Below are 20,314 nucleotides of genomic sequence, written 5' to 3' on the forward strand. Positions count from 1 at the left end.
ACATTGGACATGTCTAACAAAGTATAAAAGTCAACACTAAAGAAGTCAATTCTTAAGACTATAAGAAAGGGTACAAGAAAGAGGAAAACAAGGAACAAATGAAAGGAATTTACGATTCCGTTTCTACCTATAAGTTTATGTTTAAGAGAAGTGACCTAGCAATCAAACTTCCTTGGTATCATATACCGCTTGAGGTTCTTACTTCGGTAATAACTCAAACAATGGAAGCTAGGCTACACTAATGGCCTACAAGTGGGAAATGAAGCATGGCAATGCTACATTAGTTGTAGGGTCATTTGGTTTGTTTTAAGTCCTTTCAGAGGCTGGAACTTAATGGCTATTTCGTTCCATAATCAGCATACCTAAATTTCTGTTTCAAACACAGAAAGACTCACATTCAAGAAAAACAAAAACAATGTTTGTTTGAATGAAATGGTCATTTATGGGTTGAGTCAATATGCTTGATTAAAACAAACAACTCTTTAACAATAAGAACTTTACTAGGTTCAAATCAATCTCTTGATTTGAGTTCCACTAACCTTTATCATTGTTGCTGACCATATCAACAAGTTAACATTCAAAAGCTCTATTTTGATGGACTTTTGAAAGTTGATTGATTTCTAGATCAATTCAAGACAAGCTAGTCTTACTTGTTGAAAGTAACAAAAGATATGAACTATTGTTAGAACGCCTAGACAATAGAGTTCAAAGCTAAAGAAATATTTTATGACTTTATTATGTCACCTGAATTTGAGTGAATATTGGTTTATTTACTCAATGTGATATAAGTTTGAATCTGTTTGGCTAGTTCAAAGATTCAGAAGTATAAAATCCACTTGGTAAGAAATCATAAAGATCTAGGATAGATCATGTTAATGATTACTTGAGACCAAAAATGATCATAAATGATTGTGTGTTGTAATTTCACGATCTAGCTCCATAAGATATGGCATATCTATGTTGGAATGATCGAAGTCAATTAGTAATTGATTCGATCAATGATGAATCATAAAGACTTTTCCTATAATTTCTAAAACAAAATGCTCAACTACCACCAAACTAAACCAAATTCGTCAAAGCTATTGAAAAGTAATTTCAGAATATCTTTTCATAAATATATATCTAAAGAGTTGCTAAACTCAGTGGGAGCTTAGTGTTTGTTATTCGACAAACTAAGGCCCATGTCTAGATATATGTTTCATTGTGATTTATTCAAATGAGACACAAGGGTATTGTTTCTACCACAAATTTTTGAGAACATAATGTTTGTTTGCTCGAAATAATGTCCTTTTGGAGATTGGTTTCCAAAATGACAAGTGGGAGAAAATAGACCTCGAAAGTCTTCGAGGTGAACAACAAACATAAACGGACATTCCGAAGGCTTTTCGAAGTTCTTCAGAAAATCCGAACACTTATTCTTTAAGGACTTTATAAGTGGCTTTAAAGAATAGACATCTCTTAGAAGACTTTACAAGTGCTTCAAGGAGAACAGAATATTCAAAAGACTAACAAGTGGCTATTGATATTCTATTGTTTAATGTTCTACACCCTAGTAGGCATGGAGTTCAGGTCACTGAAGCTATGCAATTCTTCTATTAGATAGTGAAGAAACCTACAACTTACAGTCAAACTATTATCATGTAGATTAATGAGTTTGTGAACTTGTAAGAAAGCTATGACGAAACCTAGATTCCCGAAAATGGTTAGAGGCCATATATAGACTTAAATGTTTAAATTGGTTAAAGGAAATAAAAACATACTCAATGTTTTGATGACAAAATTGAAATTTTGTTGATTTGCAAGAATAGTTTTACATCTATTGGTTGCAAATTGGTTTTAAGGATAAAAACCATCAAACATGGAATTGTGTTCACACACAAAGCTAGATTAGTTGCTAAAGGTTACAAGCAAATTCATGGCATGGATTGTGTTGAAACCTCATGCATAATCGTAATGCTCAAGTCTATAATTCAAGCAATGATTGCATATTGGTACATATGGCAATTGGATGACAAAACATCTTCCTCAGTCAAATGTTGGAAGAAACTATGTACATGGTATGACATAGGATTTGTGGATCCAAATAAATGCTTGAAAAGGAAAACTAGCTTATAAAATCTAAGTACAGATTTAAGCAAGCAATTTGGAATTAGAACTGTATTTTAGTGAAGCTAATAAGTATTTTAGTTTCATAAAATATACATGATTCTTATAGATATATAAGAAGTTTAGTGGGAGTACGTAAAACTTAATTGGTCCTATGTGTATCACACACATATCTCTCTATTGTGAAATAACATTCAAATGCTAATGACTTAGATTTGAAATTATTCATCAATGATGGACCAAGGCGAAACTTAGTACATACTGGGTATTAAGATCTATTTAGATCTTATAATATTATTTTGGATTAAGTAATGGCATTTACTAAATCAAACACAAAAGACTCAATTGGAGATATTCGACCCATGTGAATAAATCTAAGTAAAGAATGTTTGAACTATGTATAAGCATTTACTAATTTAAACATCAAAGGATCTAAGTGAGATTCTTAACCTATATTATATGTCAAAGAATTTAGCTGGATTTAGTATCTACTGAAACTAGATAAGCTAAAGTTACATGAATATAATTCAATTGGGAATTATTCTGCAAAAGAATTTATCATGTATGATATAATATAAGGATCGCCAAAAATGTATTGTATGACTTTAGGCATGACGAACATATACCAATCTCTATTGATCTAAGTAAAGATCAACTAGATTGAGATCAAAAAAAACTTATGGTACTTGAAAAGGTACATAAGAGTAGTTCTTGATTCAAGGAAATAAATATATGCTAAATATTGATGCTACACGCATAAACACTGGCAAAGGATCAAGCAAGATTCCTTTGGAGTTAACCATTGACAAAGACGAGCTAAAGAGCATCATGTTTTGAAATGGCAAAATGGATTGGAGACCATGGGTTGTTGCGTGGGAAATTAAAATAATAATTTCTATGTTCTAAGATATAGTTGGAAAGTCTTCCACATATCTATGAACTGCTTGGATAGGTAAATCCAAACAAAGCATCACTGGCAACCTATACAATTGAAGTAAAAGTACTTATTGCCTAAGAAGCAATGAAACAGAGTTGTTTACATAAAGAGTTCTTCACTGAACTTGGGTAGATCACATGTCTGTTGACTTAATGGTTCTTCATTGCAAAATGCGTAGAACCACTATTGAAGTAAGAAGACTAGATCACACAATAAACAAACTCAAAAGATCTTATCATCCTATCTCAAAGAACATTCGATGAAAAGGATATTAAGATTGGCAAAGCATGATAACTAAACCTATGAAACAAGTGAGTGGCAACACTCACATTGTAGCACTGGAAATAAAGCATAGCTTTGAATTCCATGAACTGTTTTAAAGATGGGTTTGAGGCCCATGGTTGTAAAACGTTGGGGTTGAACATTTATCATATATGAAATGTATTTTCATATTCCATTTAATCTTGGTTTAGTATTAAATGATGAGTCCCTTCAATTTGACCATATATTCAAGATAGACTGTCAGGACCAGTCCTGTGACTAAGAAATGTCTATCAAGTGAACTTGAATGTCAAAAGTTGAAAATGGTCCCTGGTCGGAGTTTTCTATAAAGATGGACGCATAGAAAACGTTAGACGACTAGAATGCAAGATGACTAGTAGTTCAGTTTCTTGAACTATGTGGACATGGCAATGTCGTAATCATTTGCATAGATACTTACTTTGGGAAGACTAGTATCGGACAAACCTATGAAACTTTACTGTAAGAGATGAAAATATGTCATAAGTAAATTTCATTAAAATTATTAGACACTAATCCTCAATACCTGAGTGATTTGAGATTATTTGTTTGAGAACTTCTTACTTTGACGTTGTCAACCGTCGCACCGTAAAAGGAGGCTATAAAGGCAACGCTCAGGTAATCACCTATCAAACGAAGTCTAATCTCAAGATCGCAAGATTGGGATTGTCCTCCCATAAATCGGGATGAGATGCTGAAAGTTGTACAAGGCCACTCGGAGAGCTAGAAATTGTAAAATGCATGGCCGTGCTCAGATGAATCATAGGATATGATTATCTGTTTATTTGATCAGTTGAACTCTGAAACCGAGAAACACCTCTGGACATAATAAGGATGAAAAATCTTACCTTATGTTCAAGAGCAAGCATCGAGTGACAAAGGAATTAGGAAATGCACACTTGTCCCTAAGGACAAGTGGGAGACTGAAGGAAATAATGCCCTTGGTCCAAGTATGCATTTAATGTTAATTTTAATAAATGCGGTTCAGTATTAATTAACAAGTTAATAATTCAGTGAGATCAAGTGAGCTGAATGCCTAGCTAGAGGTCGCTTCAGTTCAAGTGGAATTAATGATATTAATCCACAGCTTATTCTTGACTGAACCCGTAGGGTCACACAAATAGTACGTAAACGGATCAAGTATTTAATGGCATTAAATACTCCATCTATGGATATTCGGAATCGACGGGTCTTGGTTTCACTGGGAGCTGAGTGTTAGGTTATGATTCATATGAAAATTCATAAATCATGCGGAAAAACCATAAAGCCAGGAAAGCATATTATTTACACATAATCATTTAGCATAGTTTAGATGCATACACTTTGTTGCGTGCCCTCCCTAGCTGCGCCCGAACCGAACAAGAACAAGTCCTTAGGACTCCAAGTGTCGTCCCTCCGTAGATAGTCCACAGCACGTCCGGATCCGCCTTAAGCTTGACCAACTAGGATCGCCCTTAAGGTACTTAGAATTTTCGGCTATTGTAGGCAATTATATGACTGAATTTTTGCTCTCAAAAATCACTTTGAATACTTGAATACTCGATATAAATTATGAGCCCTTAACTCATATTTATAGACCATGGAATAAATAATCGAATCCTACTAGGATACGAATTAATTAAATTAGAATCCTAGTAGAATTCTTTATTTAATTAATTTATCTTTTAGGATTAGGAATTTTAATCATTAAACAAATCCTGTACTCTTTAGGTTTCGTATGTGAACACAAACTCTACACGAGCATGACCCGCAAGCGTGCAGGCCATGCCCGCGCACAGCCCACACGGCCGCTCGGCCCACTGCTCGCAGCTGCGCGCGCTGCCATGGCCTGCTGGGCCTGGCCTTGCGCTGGGCCTGGCGTGGCCTTGGCTGTTCGTGTGGCGCGCTTGGCTTGCTGGGCGATGGCCTGGCTTCGTGATGGGCCCTCGTCTGGCAGGCCTCGTCCGATTCTTATTCGTGCGATACGCTTCTGATTAAATTCCCGGTTCCGGAATTCATTTCCGATACGAACAATATTTAATATTTCCGATTCCGGAATTAATTTCCGTTTCGAACAAATATTTAATATTTCCGTTTCCGGAATTATTTTCCGATTCCGATAATATTTCTGATTCTGACAATATTTCCGTTTCCGGCAATATTTCCGATTTCGGCAATATTTCCATTTCCGATAATATTTTCCGATACGTACCATGTTTCCGTTTCCGGCAACATCTACGACTTGGATAATATTTATATTTCCGATACGATCCATATTTCCGTTTCCGGCAATATCATCGTTTCCGGAGTATTCATTTCTTGCATGTGACGATCTCAGCTCCCACTGAAACCAAGATCCGTCGATTCTGAATATCCATAGATAGAGTATTTAATGCCATTAAATACTTGATCCGTTTACGTACTATTTGTGTGACCCTACGGGTTCAGTCAAGAGTAAGCTGTGGATTAATATCATTAATTCCACTTGAACTGAAGCGGCCTCTAGCTAAGCATTCAGCTCACTTGATCTCACTGAATTATTAACTTGTTAATTAATACTGAACCGCATTTATTAGACTTAACATTGAATGCATACTTGGACCAAGGGCATTATTTCTTTCACTGAGATCATCAAAGGCAAACAAATGAATACTCCGGAAACGATGATATTGCCGAAAACGGAAATATGGATCGTATCGGAAATATAAATATTATCCAAGTCGTAGATGTTGCCGGAAACGGAAACATGGTACGTATCGGAAAATATTATTGGAAATGGAAATATTGCCGGAATCGGAAATATTACCGGAAACGGAAATATTGTCAGAATCGGAAATATTATCGGAATCGGAAAATAATTCCGGAAACGGAAATATTAAATATTTGTTCGAAACGGAAATTAATTCCGGAATCGGAAATGTTAAATATTGTTCGTATCGGAAATGAATTCCGGAATCGGGAATCTAATCGGAAGGGCATCGTACGAATTAGCATCGGACGAGACTTGCTAGACGAAGGCCCAGCACGAAGCCAGGCCCGCGTCCAGCAAGCCAAGCGCCCAACACAACGCTGCCAAAGCCTTGCCAGGCCCAACAAGGCCATGGCGCGCGCGAGCTCGTGGGCTGCGGGCTGTGCATCTCGCGTTGTAACACCCTAATAATTCCTTGCTTTTATAAAATCATTTTCCAACTTAAAATAAAGGAATTACTAAAGTATTACCGCCACCGTGATAACGGTTAAGGCTATTACCAGAATTACGCAGCGGAATTTAATGTCAACTAACTTTTAAAACATAATTAATGTAATATTGAGGCCTCCTACAATTTGGAACCATAACGGCCCAAAAACCAAAACATAAATAGTTCAAACATTTCAAACATAATTAAAGTATTATTAAATAGTTTCAAAGTACGAAAACATGCAACTCTCTCGATCATCCCAAGCCACATGATTCCGATTTACCAACCTACTATATTATTCTACTCCCCATCAATGCAAGTGCAAATGATAGATCATCATAGGGTTATTAAGGCAAAGGCCATGACCAAAACACACGAAGCACGTAGTCAGCAAAAGCTGAGTACTTACAAGCATAGAGTGAATGAAACTAAAACATGCATCACTCACTAAGTACTAACCATCATGCAAAAGCCATATAATAAATAACAACCAATCATGAATACAAGACTCGACTCTTGACTCGACTCTTGACTCACAATTCAATTAGAATAAGCTTCGAGCGGGCCAAAAGAATATTCCATAAAGGAAAGGTGATGGGAGCCAACCATACACCAAATAATAAATAATAAAATCGGGCCATACCGAGTGTCGGGCCATACCGACGGAATTCCTGCGCATATTATAAATGAAACAACGTCTTGTATCATTAGTAGGAGTACGAGCTTTCCGGCAAGACTCCCCCCATTGTTCATACTCAAGGTATATACGTTCCAAGGGTTTTGAAGCTTGTTCCAGTTGCACTTTACGTTTATTAATATTTATTTGAAGGTGAACTCAAGACTCAACAATATACACACATACAATTAGTAAACGACAACCAAAACAATCTCATTTTAATGCTTTAAGACTTGTGATCAACCAAGCAAGACTCTTGTGAAATTACTACCATGTTCCTCCTCACCAAAGTGAGACTCCACATCATGCACATTAACATGAGGGGTTGTGCGCTTGCACGACAAATCCTAATTCATTTCATACATAATACTCCCAACTGAACCCTACATGTGCGGTGGCTTACATGAGCTAACCCTTCACATGTGGTAAAATAAATAGTACAACGAGGTACGAATAATTGGCTCAAAGTATGCTAGACATCCCGTACAATAGCATATAATTAAATGATCATCCCTTGCATGTGAAACAAACCATACATGCATAAATATTGAACAACATGATTGACAATGAAATCCATACTCATAATAATCTCAACATGCTTGTTCAACCAACAATTCAATAATTCCAATAACATTAATCCACATGATCGTTCACCAAAGCATATATGAATCCACATAATATAATTCACATCATCAACAATCATGTAATGTCATTGACAAAAGGTGTGGTCGCCCTAGACTTGTACGTACCTTGAATACCTAAGCGAAGGGGCCACTTTGCAATAACGAGCACTCAACTAGAAATCACCTCCTGTCATCAAAATAATGAAACTTAAATTATTTCCATGTTCATTAAATTTTCAGCAACTTTATAAAATCTAAAACCTTATTTAAACTTTAGAATTCGATAGTTTTTCAATAATATAAACGTCTCAATTTGCAAAACCAATCCCTAGTACGAAAACATACTTTTTCCGCCTTTAAAATCAATAAAAATCAACAATTTAAGCCTTTATTCAAATCTGAAAATATAATTGATTATCATAATTAAAATCATCACCTAATTATGCTAATCAATTGACTCATTAGGTCTAGGTTAAAACCCTAACTTGAAAATCCCAATAAAACTAACTTAACATCATAAAAATCAATTCTTTATCCAATAAACAAATCTGAAAATTCGTCCTTTAATAATTAAAACAAGCCTAATGAATCACAACATGCAAATTCTCAAACCACGGTATTCATAACCGGTTCCCAGCATTTTAATTACTCAAAACAATATTAATATTATAATTTAAAATACAGAATTGAAATAGAATAGGTAAGGAAGAAGAGAATTATACCAATCCGGCCTATAGCACGGAACAATCACGAATTAGGGTGATTGGGAGAAAAAGAATTGAATTACGAACACGAACAACACACACACACACACACGTCCGTGTGTGTGCGCGCGCGGGATTGAGGGGCGACGAGCAAGGCAGCGCGCAGGGGCTGGCGCGAGGGGGCGAGACAGGGGTTGGCGCGAGGGCGCACAATAGAGAGACGAGAGCAGGGGTGTGCGGTGCACACGAAGCAACAACAACACAGCAGCACGACACCAGCAGCGATGCGTGCTGGCTGGGCGGGCTGCGAGAGAAAGGGAGGGCGAGAGTGTGTGTGTAGGCGACGGGCGAGCACACGACACAAGGCACGCAACACTCGAGGAGCAGGGGCGATGGCACGGCAGAACGAAGGCACGAGCACGAGGCTGTGCAGGCGTGCGTGCGGGCGGACGAGAGAGAGAGAAGAGGGAGTTGGAGTGAGGGGCAAGCAAAGCAAAAATAGGGTTTATGAATTTTAGGGGCTCATTTAATGATGAGGAGTCCTATTTATAGGCTCCTTATTTTTAATGGGCTAGGCTTAGGAAAATAGAATTGGGCTTAGCAATTAATGATTGGGCTAGCCAAGAGCTTGGAATTAAATTCTTTTGATTGGGCTCGTTTAATAAAACGAATTGGACTTTTCATTTAAAACCCGAAGCCTTTAAAATCATTTGCAACCCATTAAATTTCCCGACTCAAGAATTAAATTTGTTTCGTAATTAATTAAAATAATAAATATTCTAATTAATTAAAATATATTTAAATAAAATACATTTAAATATTATTTAAATGCGAATTAATCGTAAAATGCTTTATAAATATAATAAAATATACTTATAAATATTATAAAAATACGAGGTATTACACGCGTGGGCCGCAAGGCTTGTGTGAGCTGTGCGGCTCGTGCTCGTGCAACGCTTGTGTTCAATACGAATCCTAAAGCTAATGGAATTCGTTCTATGATTAAATCCTAATCCTAAAAGATAGAATTTGTTTAATAGAGTTTTAATGAGATTCTAATTAAACTAATTGGTATCCTAATAGGATTCTAAATCCCTTTCCATAGCCCTATAAATATGTGCCTAGGTTCACAATTTATGGACGTGTTTTTTTTTTTAAGTATTCAAAGGTAAGATTTTCAAGCAAAAATCAGCCAAACACTTGCCACATATTAGCCGAAAATTCTAAGTACCTTAAGGGTGATTCTAGTTGGTCAAGCTTAAGGCGGATCCGGACGTGCGGTGGACTTTCTATGGAGGGACGACACTTGGAGTCCTAAAGACTTGTTCTTGTTCGGTTCGGGCGCAGCTAGGGAGGGCACGCTACAAAGTGTATGCATCCTAGACTAATTATATGATTATGTGCAATTAATATGATTCCTGGCATTAAGGTTTTTCCGCATGATTTATGTTATTCATATGTATCATAACCTAACATGCCCCCTATAGTGGGTTTAATTTTAGTCGAGTTTTCTGACTTATTGTAGGTGCAAGTCGTTTCTTTGTTAAAGATTTATGCGAGATCAAAAAAGGAGATAATCAAGTACAATGAGATCGATGAATCGAACATAAATTATATTTATCTCGGCTATATGCCTTAACAGGTCCATGAACCCCCTCGTTGACTAAGAAGTAAATCACATCGATATGAAAGAGGGTATAAACAATATTTGCCATGCAACAGTCGTGACTTTGTTGAAAGAAGGTTTTATTTGATTCAATCTTTATGTATTTGTTAGATTCAAATCTCTTTATAGATGCCCTATGAAGTTTTATGAATGAATTAATTTGTTATACTTCGCATTAAAAAAACTTAGTAAGAAAGATTAATCTCAAATGTAACTTATATTTTTTTCATATGTGGAAATGTTGTTGACATAATCCTAATTATATTAATCATCAACCAGTACGTAAAGCTAATATTTTTTTTTGATAAACAAATTAATTCATTGATAAAAAGTCATACGATATCTACATAAAGATTTAAATCTAACAAATACATAACAATCGAATAAAAAAAACTTTCTTCCATAGCTACGATCGTAGTATATCAAACATTCGGTATACCCTCTTTTATATCGCTGTGATTTATATATAGCCTTCATTGACGAGGGGGTCTATAGATCTGTTGTAGCCGTGACAAATATGATTTCCGTCTGATTCGTCTGACTGTAGTCGAAGATTGACATCCTCTTCGACCCCGCATAAATCTTTACCAAAGAAACAACCTGAACTAAATTAAACACACAAAACTTAACTAGAAACAAACCCACCTTAGGGTACTTACTACACTGAAACAATCAAACCCACTATAAGGGTACTTACTACACTGAAACTATGTAGTTTTATTGAGATCTAACGCAAAAAACACAACAGAATTGAAAGAGAAGGGGCGAAAATAACCAAATTTCCGAAGAAAATTGGCTATTTCCACCCTAAAAAACCCTAATTTTTATAAACCCTACGTAAAGCTAATTAAGATAATAGTAACGGTATAAACACTACATAAATGCATATTTTTTAGTTGGAAGAATCTAAATTATGTAGATAGAGCACCTACCATTATAAATTTATAATCCATCAAACACAACGTCCAAATGATTGTTAAGAATCAATATTGATAAATAAAAAAGGCCATAATGCATGTGAGTCATTCCTACATAGTAGCTATGTATTGTCAAACGCAATGTTACATTATTGTTCAAATTAAGCTAAATACTACCACCAAATCTGCAAAAAAACGCACATATATATAACACCCTAGTCTGTAATTTTCAATACTAGGTTACGTTGTAATTTAGCTTAATTTGTTGTTTAATCGATAACTTGACAAGGTATGCTCTTGCGTGTTTGTCTACATGCACTTAGACAGATCTTGTGTTGATGTCAATTAGGTTAGTTGGTTAAAGTATTAAGGAGGTGATACCCAAGATTTGAAAAATGACGATGACTTGACAATTGACATGCATATTTTTTAGCGTTGGGGGTACTTCACGTAGTACATATATACTTTCGTATGAATGTTTTTTTAATACTTCGTATTTCACATCGTACATAGAGATATTTATAGAAATATATGCAATTACTTAATAATACTTTCGATACCATTTAAGCAACCAACTAATGGTAAATTATAAAACCAATTCTAATAACAAGATTGTCTTTTACATAAAATTAACTCATCAATTAAAGACGGTCAAAATTTTAAAGTTTGACCACCTAAACAGTAAGTGAGAAGAATTTCATGGAGCCGTGATAAGTACATTTCCTCTAAGTAATTTTAAAAATAAATTATTACTATAAAATAATTAACAACACAAATTCCTTATTAACAAATTAAATTACACATATTCCCTCAAATAAATAATACTTCATCATCAAAATCGCAATTCATTACCGGCTATCGAATTAATTAGACGTTAGCATTTGTCCTCTACTAGGTTGTTTCTCTAGGCTATAAAAAACCAATGGATATATAATACTCCACTTTCTCTAAAAATAGTACTCCCTCCGTTTCTTTTTGTTGTATCCGTTTCCATTTTAAGTGTTTTATATTGTTGTATCCATTTAGTATCTATTCTATTTTTGGACATACATTTTATCCTAAAATACCCTTACATTTCTATCTAATTACCAAAATACCTAAAGATTCTACCCATATTCCCACCTAATTTTTCCCACCCATAATATTTAATTATTTTCCCTTCCCCATATAACCACTCTCTCACCTCCTTTATCACCCATCATTATCACTCCTCTCTCTTACCTTATTTCTTTATTATTTTCTCACTCCTTTATTTATTATAATCTCTTACACTCAATCATTTCTCTTACACCCAATCATTACACTTATACCCATACAAACCAATATTCCAATTTTCTTAAAAACCACACCAGATTCCAAATGGATACATCAAAAAGAAATGGAGGGAGTACTAATTTATATAGTCATATAAGCCATATGAAGTTCTAGTACGGAGTATTGTTTACCAAATTGAGAGCTTGGTTATTCTAAGAAACTTACACAAACTCATTTCTTTGTAGTTGCAGCAAATCAAACTTGAATTGGTGAGCAGAAAAGCCAGTCAAAAATCACAACACAAAGCCAAAGAAAAGATTTTAGCTCACTTTCCTGCAAAAATAAGGGAAATATAATTATAAAATTATAAAAATATTAAAATATTAAAAAAATAAAAAATGCATCAACATGAAAATGGAACACACACACAACCCACAAGAAGACAGGCTGGAAGGATCCAAACATACGAACAAACCCCACCTTCTCTATTATTTTTATTTTGTCCCTCCCCATAAAGTGCTCTTTTTTTTACTCCGTATAATTTTTTTTAACATAAATTTCTTTTATTTTTCTTTATTTTCCAATTAATTATCGTCCATTCTCTTTGTTCAAAGCCAATAATAATAAATAAATAAGTAATATTTGGTTCAAGTAAAACAATGATAAGGAATTAAGCACCTTAAAGTCTTAAACAATGATAAGGATAATTATAAAAGGGTTAAAATTGTACAAGTTTAACATATTTTATTTTAGAAACTTATTACTCCGTAATTATTTTACGAGTAGTCAGTAGAACAAATTAGATGATTAAAATCACATCATGCCACATATGTTATTTTTTTGTCTTCTAATTATCTGCAAAGTAATATTATAGTGATAAACACATAATTTAATATAGTTAAAAAAATTCACATTAAGACGAATAAAAAAATTACCACTTGTGATATTTTTCTTACATATTGGGAATATTAGCGAACAATCGTGGTCAAAATTCGACAATATGCCAAAAAATCAATTTCAAACACGTGACGTGAAATAATAGCATAAGCATTAAATAAACATCAATAATACTAATTGACGCATAATTTTATATCCCATAAATTAATATCATTTCAAGAAATATATCTGTTGCTTATTGTTTGTCCTCATGGCTACAAATATCAAACACAAATGATAATTTCTTATAAAATACAGTTTGATAAATCTTACGGTAAACAGTAAAAGTAATAAAGTAAAACGGTAACGTATTAAACCAAAATGTCTAGTTAAATCGTTCGATAGAATGAGCGATATCCGTAGAAAATGCTTAAAAGTGTCGAAATTACCAAAATTCAATATAATTCCCAATCTATCGTACGTCAACGAATGTTTTGATCCTTTTTCCCGGTTCACCAATAAACTGCAAAGTCAACTGACGCTTTCATTCATCACAAATCCGCCAATTCAATTATTACTCGAATTGTAAACGTTCTCATAATTCATAAAAAAGGCCAAAAAAATAAATCATGAAAATAAACGCTCGCATAACTATTCTCAATACCATCAGCGGTTCATACTAGCAGTTAACTTTAATTAACCGTCAACCGTGAGTTGTCGATTTTGTTCTGACTTGCAAGAGAAATAATTAGACAGGATTTATTTCAGAAGTAGAGGATAAATTGAAAATTATATTAATATGAGCATATTTTGGATATTTCAAACATTTTTATACAAAAATCGCTCCAATATAAAACCCAAATTAAAAAAACTAATAAATTAAATGGACACCAAAAATATAAAAAAGGATTCTCATGTTCTTCCCCTTTCCCTTCTCTCTCTATCTTCCTTCCTCTTCCTTCCACTTTTGTTTCCTTTTTCTTGCTGCCACTGCTAAGCATCTTTAGTCTTTACCTCTCCCACCACTTTTGTTATCTTTCCCTTCATCACTCTCCCTCTTTTTTCTTTTCTTTTTTATTCATCTGGGGTTGTTCTTTCTTTCCTAATTTCTAAGCTCAAATTTTTTCTGGTATATTTCTCTCCCTTTCTCAGCTCAACTCTCTTTCTTCCACTCATAATTCGTCCTTTTATTCTTTCCTTAGTTCAGCAATTGTTTGTTTGATCATAAAGTTCCAACCTTTTTACTCTTAATTGAGTAGTTTTCACTTCAATTGTGCTAAAATTTCCAACCTTTTTTTTTTTTTTTTTTTTTTAAATTTTTACCCAGAAAAAAGGAGAATTCTCCCCCTTTAAAGTTCTGTGTTCTTCTTCAATTTCAATTTTCTTCAGTACCCAGATTTAATTTGTTGTACAATGTTTCCTCCTTTTCTATAAGAATTTACCCAGAAAGAGGGGAATTCATTGTTTCCCATCTTTTGGCTTTTCTGAGGGGTGAATTTCTGCAGAAATCTGGGTTTTTTGGGTGAATTTGTGCTGATTCAATGGGACTATGTCATGCAAAACCTATCAAAATCCCAGAAACCCAGTTTGAAAGTGATGGGATAAATGGGGAAATCCAACCCCAAAATGGTGGAACTGGGAAAACCCCTAAATTCCCATTTTACAGCCCAAGTCCATTGCCAAGTGCCTTTAAGAACTCCCCTGCAAATTCCAGTGTAACATCAACTCCTCTTAGGTTCTTTAAGCGTCCCTTTCCGCCCCCGTCTCCGGCGAAGCACATTCGGGCCTTGCTGGCACGAAGACATGGTTCAGTAAAGCCTAATGAGGCCTCAATCCCTGAAGGGAGTGAGTGTGACATTGGATTGGATAAGAATTTTGGGTTTTCAAAACAATTTGCAAATCATTTTGAGCTTGGTGATGAAGTAGGGAGGGGGCATTTTGGGTATACTTGTTATGGTAAAGGCAAAAAAGGCAGCTTGAAGGGCCTTGATGTTGCTGTCAAAGTCATCCCCAAAGCAAAGGTTGTATTCTTTTTGTCTATTTTTGATTGATTTCTGTTGCGTTTGTTATGTTATCACCTTTTTATATTTATGTCATATGAATTTATTTTCCAAATCGATCTAATTGCTTGTGTGAATAATGAATTTTCGCTGTTTTCTAGCTGTGCTTTGCTGATGTTGATTTAGTTAAATATTAGTGTTTGTGGATGGCTGAATGCTGATGATGATTAAGGATCTAGTGGACATCATTTTCTGTCTTTACTTGACTTTTTGTGCTTTATAACTTGCATATCTGTTTTTAAAAGATTATAATTCCTTGTGTGATCTGAAATAAGGCAGCACACTTCATAAAATTCTTGTTAGATATGGAATTAGACGGAAGACAATTGTGTAAAAGGAGAGAGAAGGGCCCTTCCATCACGAGTTCTCACTTTGTAGCCATTGCACGAATACTCCACTGTTGTTAATTGCTACAATTATAATACAACATGGGTCCTTAAACCGGTTCAACCATAAACAACTCATGAATCATGATTGTTTAAGTTACCTTTATTTGGTAGTAGTAAAATTTGTCTTTTGAGAATAATACTAATCAAGGCCTTGTAAAGTGGTCTACTTGGTCTCATGAATACTTGTCCTGGTTTTGCAGATGACAACAGCAATTGCAATCGAGGATGTCAGAAGAGAAGTAAAAATATTACGAGCACTTACTGGCCATAAGAATCTAGTGCAGTTCTACGAGTCTTATGAAGACGATGACAATGTTTATGTTGTGATGGAGTAAGTTGCTGCATTATCTTGAATTATCCACTTTTAGCTGTAACTGTGATACAATCTCTTTTTTCTATTTGAAAAAGTGTCATGTTTCGCTCTTTCTTGGACACAATTCAATTTGGCTTCATTCTCACTGCCACTAAATCACTGATATGGTTTTACGCGTGGTGGACTGGTGGTGCTATCAACTGGTCACAGCGAATAATGGAAAACCCTTCTAGTTTTGTCATCATCCCAAGGATATGATGTGATATGATATCGGATTTTGGTCTACATGACTGGAGAATAATGCTTGCTATGGACCTTTTGAATAATTGAGGTGTTCAGTGATAGAATTTACCTTTTCTCCAAGTCGGACCAAGTGGGACGTGTAATAGGTCTGATGCTTATGTTATGGGCTTTTTCATTGGCTCTGTGCATTATTCTCTTTATCGGCCCCTCTCCTTGAATTCTCTCAAATCCTTAAGTTGTTAAATTTATGAAGTATCCATCAAATCTGATATGTTTAAGTGCATAAAAATGCTCCTGCACTTCACGTGTTTGTAACTTAGGCTAACCATCTCTTTTGTTGGGCCTTGTAGGCTGTGCCAAGGTGGTGAATTGTTGGACCGCATACTTTCAAGGTATTTATTGACAAACTATTAAACCTTGAACCTTAACTGATAGCCTATGATGTGTATTATTGAAAATATAAATGGCTAAATTTGTTTATGATCATCAGAGGTGGAAAATTCTCAGAAGAAGATGCAAAGGCTGTCATGGTCCAAATTTTGAGTGTTACCGCCTACTGTCATCTTCAAGGTGTAGTTCACCGAGACCTCAAACCTGAGGTAATTGACTCATGGTTCTCGCCCTTTTAATCATAAAGTCAAAGCATTCTGTTGCTTTCCTCGGTGCTCTTATTTCTATGAGTTTAGATAGCCTTTTGTTGTTCCCTCCCATCTTTAATAATTATCTTTCAAGGTTATGCGCAGAGACTAAGGAGATACCACCTTCGTTCCTTAATGTTTACTATTTGCACGAACTTCAATGCAATCTTTAACCATCAATATATTCAATTTCATAAATCAGTAAATATGGATATTTTGAAAATACATATCAAGACGAATCTAACAAGATCTCACATGTTGATGTTTTGATGTATGTATTAGTGAGAATTTACAATTATGTTTTTAAGTTTTGGACGCATATTTCAAAGCGTTGCCAACATTATGGAGCGTACGTAGTATTAGTTATTGCACTGATAATTGAACAAACAAAGTAACAGTGCATTGGCAATTTAAGAGACAAATAAAATGAACTACGAAGTATGTAAAGTAATTAAGTGAACATGTATTGGGAATGGAGGGAGCATTTGCACCCTGCAGGAATTGTCCCCCCCACCCCCCCACCCCCACCCCACTCCACTTCCATCTTTGGTTGTCAATTGCATCTGAAGACTAAACATCTTTTTCTATACACTTTTAGCTGACAATTTGATGAAATGTACTCTTTTATGACGTTGTTTAACATTATTTCCCTTCACCCTGATCTTTAATCCTTCCCTCCAGAATTTTCTGTTTACCTCCAAAGATGAGAACGCCCCTCTAAAGGCTATTGACTTCGGATTGTCTGACTATGTAAAACCAGGTAACTCCACTACTTGTTGCACGTATCTGTTTCTGGCAGAGTGAATAGGCCCTTTATGCTTGTTTATGTTCTTGCAGATGAGAGATTAAATGATATCGTAGGAAGTGCTTATTATGTAGCCCCTGAAGTTCTCCACAGAGCTTATGGGACTGAGGCAGACATGTGGAGCATTGGGGTAATTGCGTATATTCTTCTATGTGGAAGCCGCCCCTTTTGGGCTCGTACAGAATCTGGAATTTTCCGAGCTGTCTTGAAGGCTGACCCTAGTTTCGATGAAGCCCCCTGGCCTTCCTTGTCACCGGAGGCAATCGATTTTGTCAAAAGATTATTGAACAAGGATTACCGAAAGCGATTAACTGCTGCCCAGGCACTTAGTAAGTTCTAATAATTAACTGTCTATAGATAATTTGTTGTAGTCTGCTGAATATTCCATTGCTAAATCCTTGTTGATCCTAGGTCATCCATGGCTTTCTGGATTTCATCAGGATATCAAGATCCCTCAGGATATGATAGTGTACAGGCTTGTAAGAGCTTACATATGCTCATCTTCTTTGCGGAAAGCAGCTCTTGGGGTAGGCAAATACATTCAGTTATTTTCCTTCTTGTTGGTGGAACTTTAGTATGGATTAACTTTGTGAAACCAAGCGATTCTTTTTGTTGTAAATCGAGTAACAGTCACCTCCTGTTGACAGGCTCTTGCAAAGACATTAACAGTGCCTCAGTTGGCTTATATGAAGGAGCAATTTCAGATGCTATCTCCAAGCAAAAATGGTTACATATCAATGCAAAATTTTAAGACAGTAAGTTTCCACGTGTGGTGATTACTTTACGGTGTTTTTACATTGCAATGATAGAGGGGATGGGACAAAATAAGAAGTAGACTCGTGTTTTCCTTCCAATTTTTTTTTCCAGCTCTGAAAAGATTTGGTTTGTTAAACGGGAAAGAAAATGGGATCTTTTCAATCTCCCTCCCTTTTTATTCTCTTCAAATCCTCTCATTAAAACACATTCCTATCTTCCTTGTTCTAAAGTCTTCCTAACATTGGCACATTGATGGGATTTACAGGCTGTATTGAGAACTGCTACGGATGCTATGAAGGATTCTCGAGTTATTGAATATGTTAACCTGGTTTGTGCCCTTTTCTTCCATTCATTCGTATCTCACTTCTATTACTTGCGTCTATTGCTTATGCTTTGGAAGAATAAAATAACGTAAAGTAGCTAATGTGTTATGCAGGTTAGCTCTATTCAGTACAGAAAGATGGATTTTGAAGAATTTTGCGCTGCAGCTATAAGTGTGCATCAATTAGAAGCAATGGAAACCTGGGAGCAACATGCACGACGTGCTTACGAGCTCTTTGAGAAGGATGGCAACAGACCAATAATGATTGAAGAATTGGCCTCGGTATTTTTTGTTTTTATGTTTCTTTCAAAAAGTTACTTGAATGGCGATCTCTAAAATAACTTTTAACTCAGTTGCTAAATTGGAAGCATTTGAGTATAATTCTGTGCAAAGTATGAAGTTGTTTTCCTCTACTGCCTGCGACTTACTGTCCGCTTATAATCATGTATGAATGTCATGTTTTTTTTGACATCAGGAACTTGGGCTTAGTCCATCAGTGCCGGTGCATGTGGTTCTTCAAGATTGGATTAGACACTCTGATGGAAAACTTAGTTTTCTCGGGTTTGTTAGACTTCTACACGGAGTCTCTTCTCGCACATTTCAAAAGGCATTACCGGCTTAAGAACACTTCTATTGTCCGAGTTTCTTTATCGATCCATCTTTTCTTAAGATGAAAGGTTGGAAGCTCGGCTGCAGAGGGTCACGTTAATGTTAACCCATATATCTGACCACTAATGAGCTTCCGCAAGCTCCTGCACAATTTCAGTCTTTTTCTTTCTTGAAAAATCAATCATCTAGGATAGTGTTTGCTGGAACTTTGGAAAGGTAGAGAAATGTACAGATGAGATTTAGGTTATTTAGAGTAGTGAAATATTAAGGTTTTGTTTGGCATATGTACGTGTTTTTCTCAATAATTGGGGGTTGGGGGGGAAATGTCAAATGTGTGTGATCAAGTCAGTAGCAAAATGAAAAGGATACTGACCGACGTATAAGCTGAAGATGATCTGTAGCATATTATTATGTAATGAGAATGTTGCTTTTGTATTTTGCTTATACTAAATATACTTAGCTTTGTCACTAATTGTCCTTATTTGCTGACGTGGCCGTGACTAACAAATTAGCTATATCCAATCCATTCTTATGTTAGGTCTTTATAAGATGATAATGTATGCATCCAAACAGCCTTATCATGATTGTCCTCATAGCTCACTGACGAATCAATTGATTTCGAGTAGGCATTGCTAAACGCCGCCGATGACCAATGACCATTGGATATATCCATTCTTATGTTCTGTCTTTATAAGATGACATATGCATTTAGATATGCCAAACGGCTTGGTTGGGTCGGGTTATAAAATACGGAGTATTATTTTCGGGTTTAGATCAATTCGGGTTGGTCACTTTTGGACCAGGTTTAAAATGGTTGTTTAAGATCCAGAACTTTCGGGTGTGGGTCGATCCAACAGGTTGAGATAAAACGCATATTTATTTTTCATTAATTTGGGTAATTAATATACAAAATATGCGCATAAAATTAACAAATTTCCGTATACGTTTATATTTAGTCAAAT

At 35.4% G+C, this 20,314-nt stretch overlaps 1 protein-coding gene across 2 annotated transcripts; it reads left to right on the forward strand.

Annotated features, from left to right (window-relative positions):
• The first annotated feature begins 14,122 nt into the window (after nt 1-14,122).
• Nucleotides 14,123-19,820, forward strand: LOC110778695 (CDPK-related kinase 1). 2 transcript variants are annotated; one of them, XM_021983252.2, is made up of 11 exons: nt 14,123-15,238; nt 15,867-15,997; nt 16,573-16,614; nt 16,713-16,821; nt 17,542-17,620; nt 17,698-17,994; nt 18,077-18,192; nt 18,313-18,420; nt 18,687-18,749; nt 18,858-19,025; nt 19,219-19,820. In XM_021983252.2, exons 1-11 carry the CDS (start codon nt 14,759-14,761, stop codon nt 19,363-19,365), a joined length of 1,740 nt encoding a protein of 579 aa, XP_021838944.1. In that variant the 5' UTR covers nt 14,123-14,758; the 3' UTR covers nt 19,366-19,820. The 2 variants fall into 2 exon arrangements, with proteins under 2 accessions (XP_021838944.1, XP_056691243.1); XM_056835265.1 differs by lacking the exon at nt 14,123-15,238 and adding an exon at nt 15,542-15,773.
• The last annotated feature ends 494 nt before the right edge of the window (nt 19,821-20,314 follow it).

The sequence above is a fragment of the Spinacia oleracea genome, chromosome 1 (genome assembly GCF_020520425.1).
Source record: "Spinacia oleracea cultivar Varoflay chromosome 1, BTI_SOV_V1, whole genome shotgun sequence".
Taxonomy (NCBI): Eukaryota; Viridiplantae; Streptophyta; class Magnoliopsida; order Caryophyllales; family Amaranthaceae; genus Spinacia; species Spinacia oleracea.

Bases quoted from the DNA above. Each gene is read 5' to 3' on its own strand.
- LOC110778695 (XM_021983252.2), top strand. From the start codon at position 14,759: ATGGGACTATGTCATGCAAAACCTATCAAAATCCCAGAAACCCAGTTT. The intron at 15,998-16,572 runs GTAAGTTGCTGC...TGGGCCTTGTAG, and splicing joins AATGTTTATGTTGTGATGGA to GCTGTGCCAAGGTGGTGAAT. The intron at 18,750-18,857 runs GTTTGTGCCCTT...TGTGTTATGCAG, and splicing joins TTATTGAATATGTTAACCTG to GTTAGCTCTATTCAGTACAG.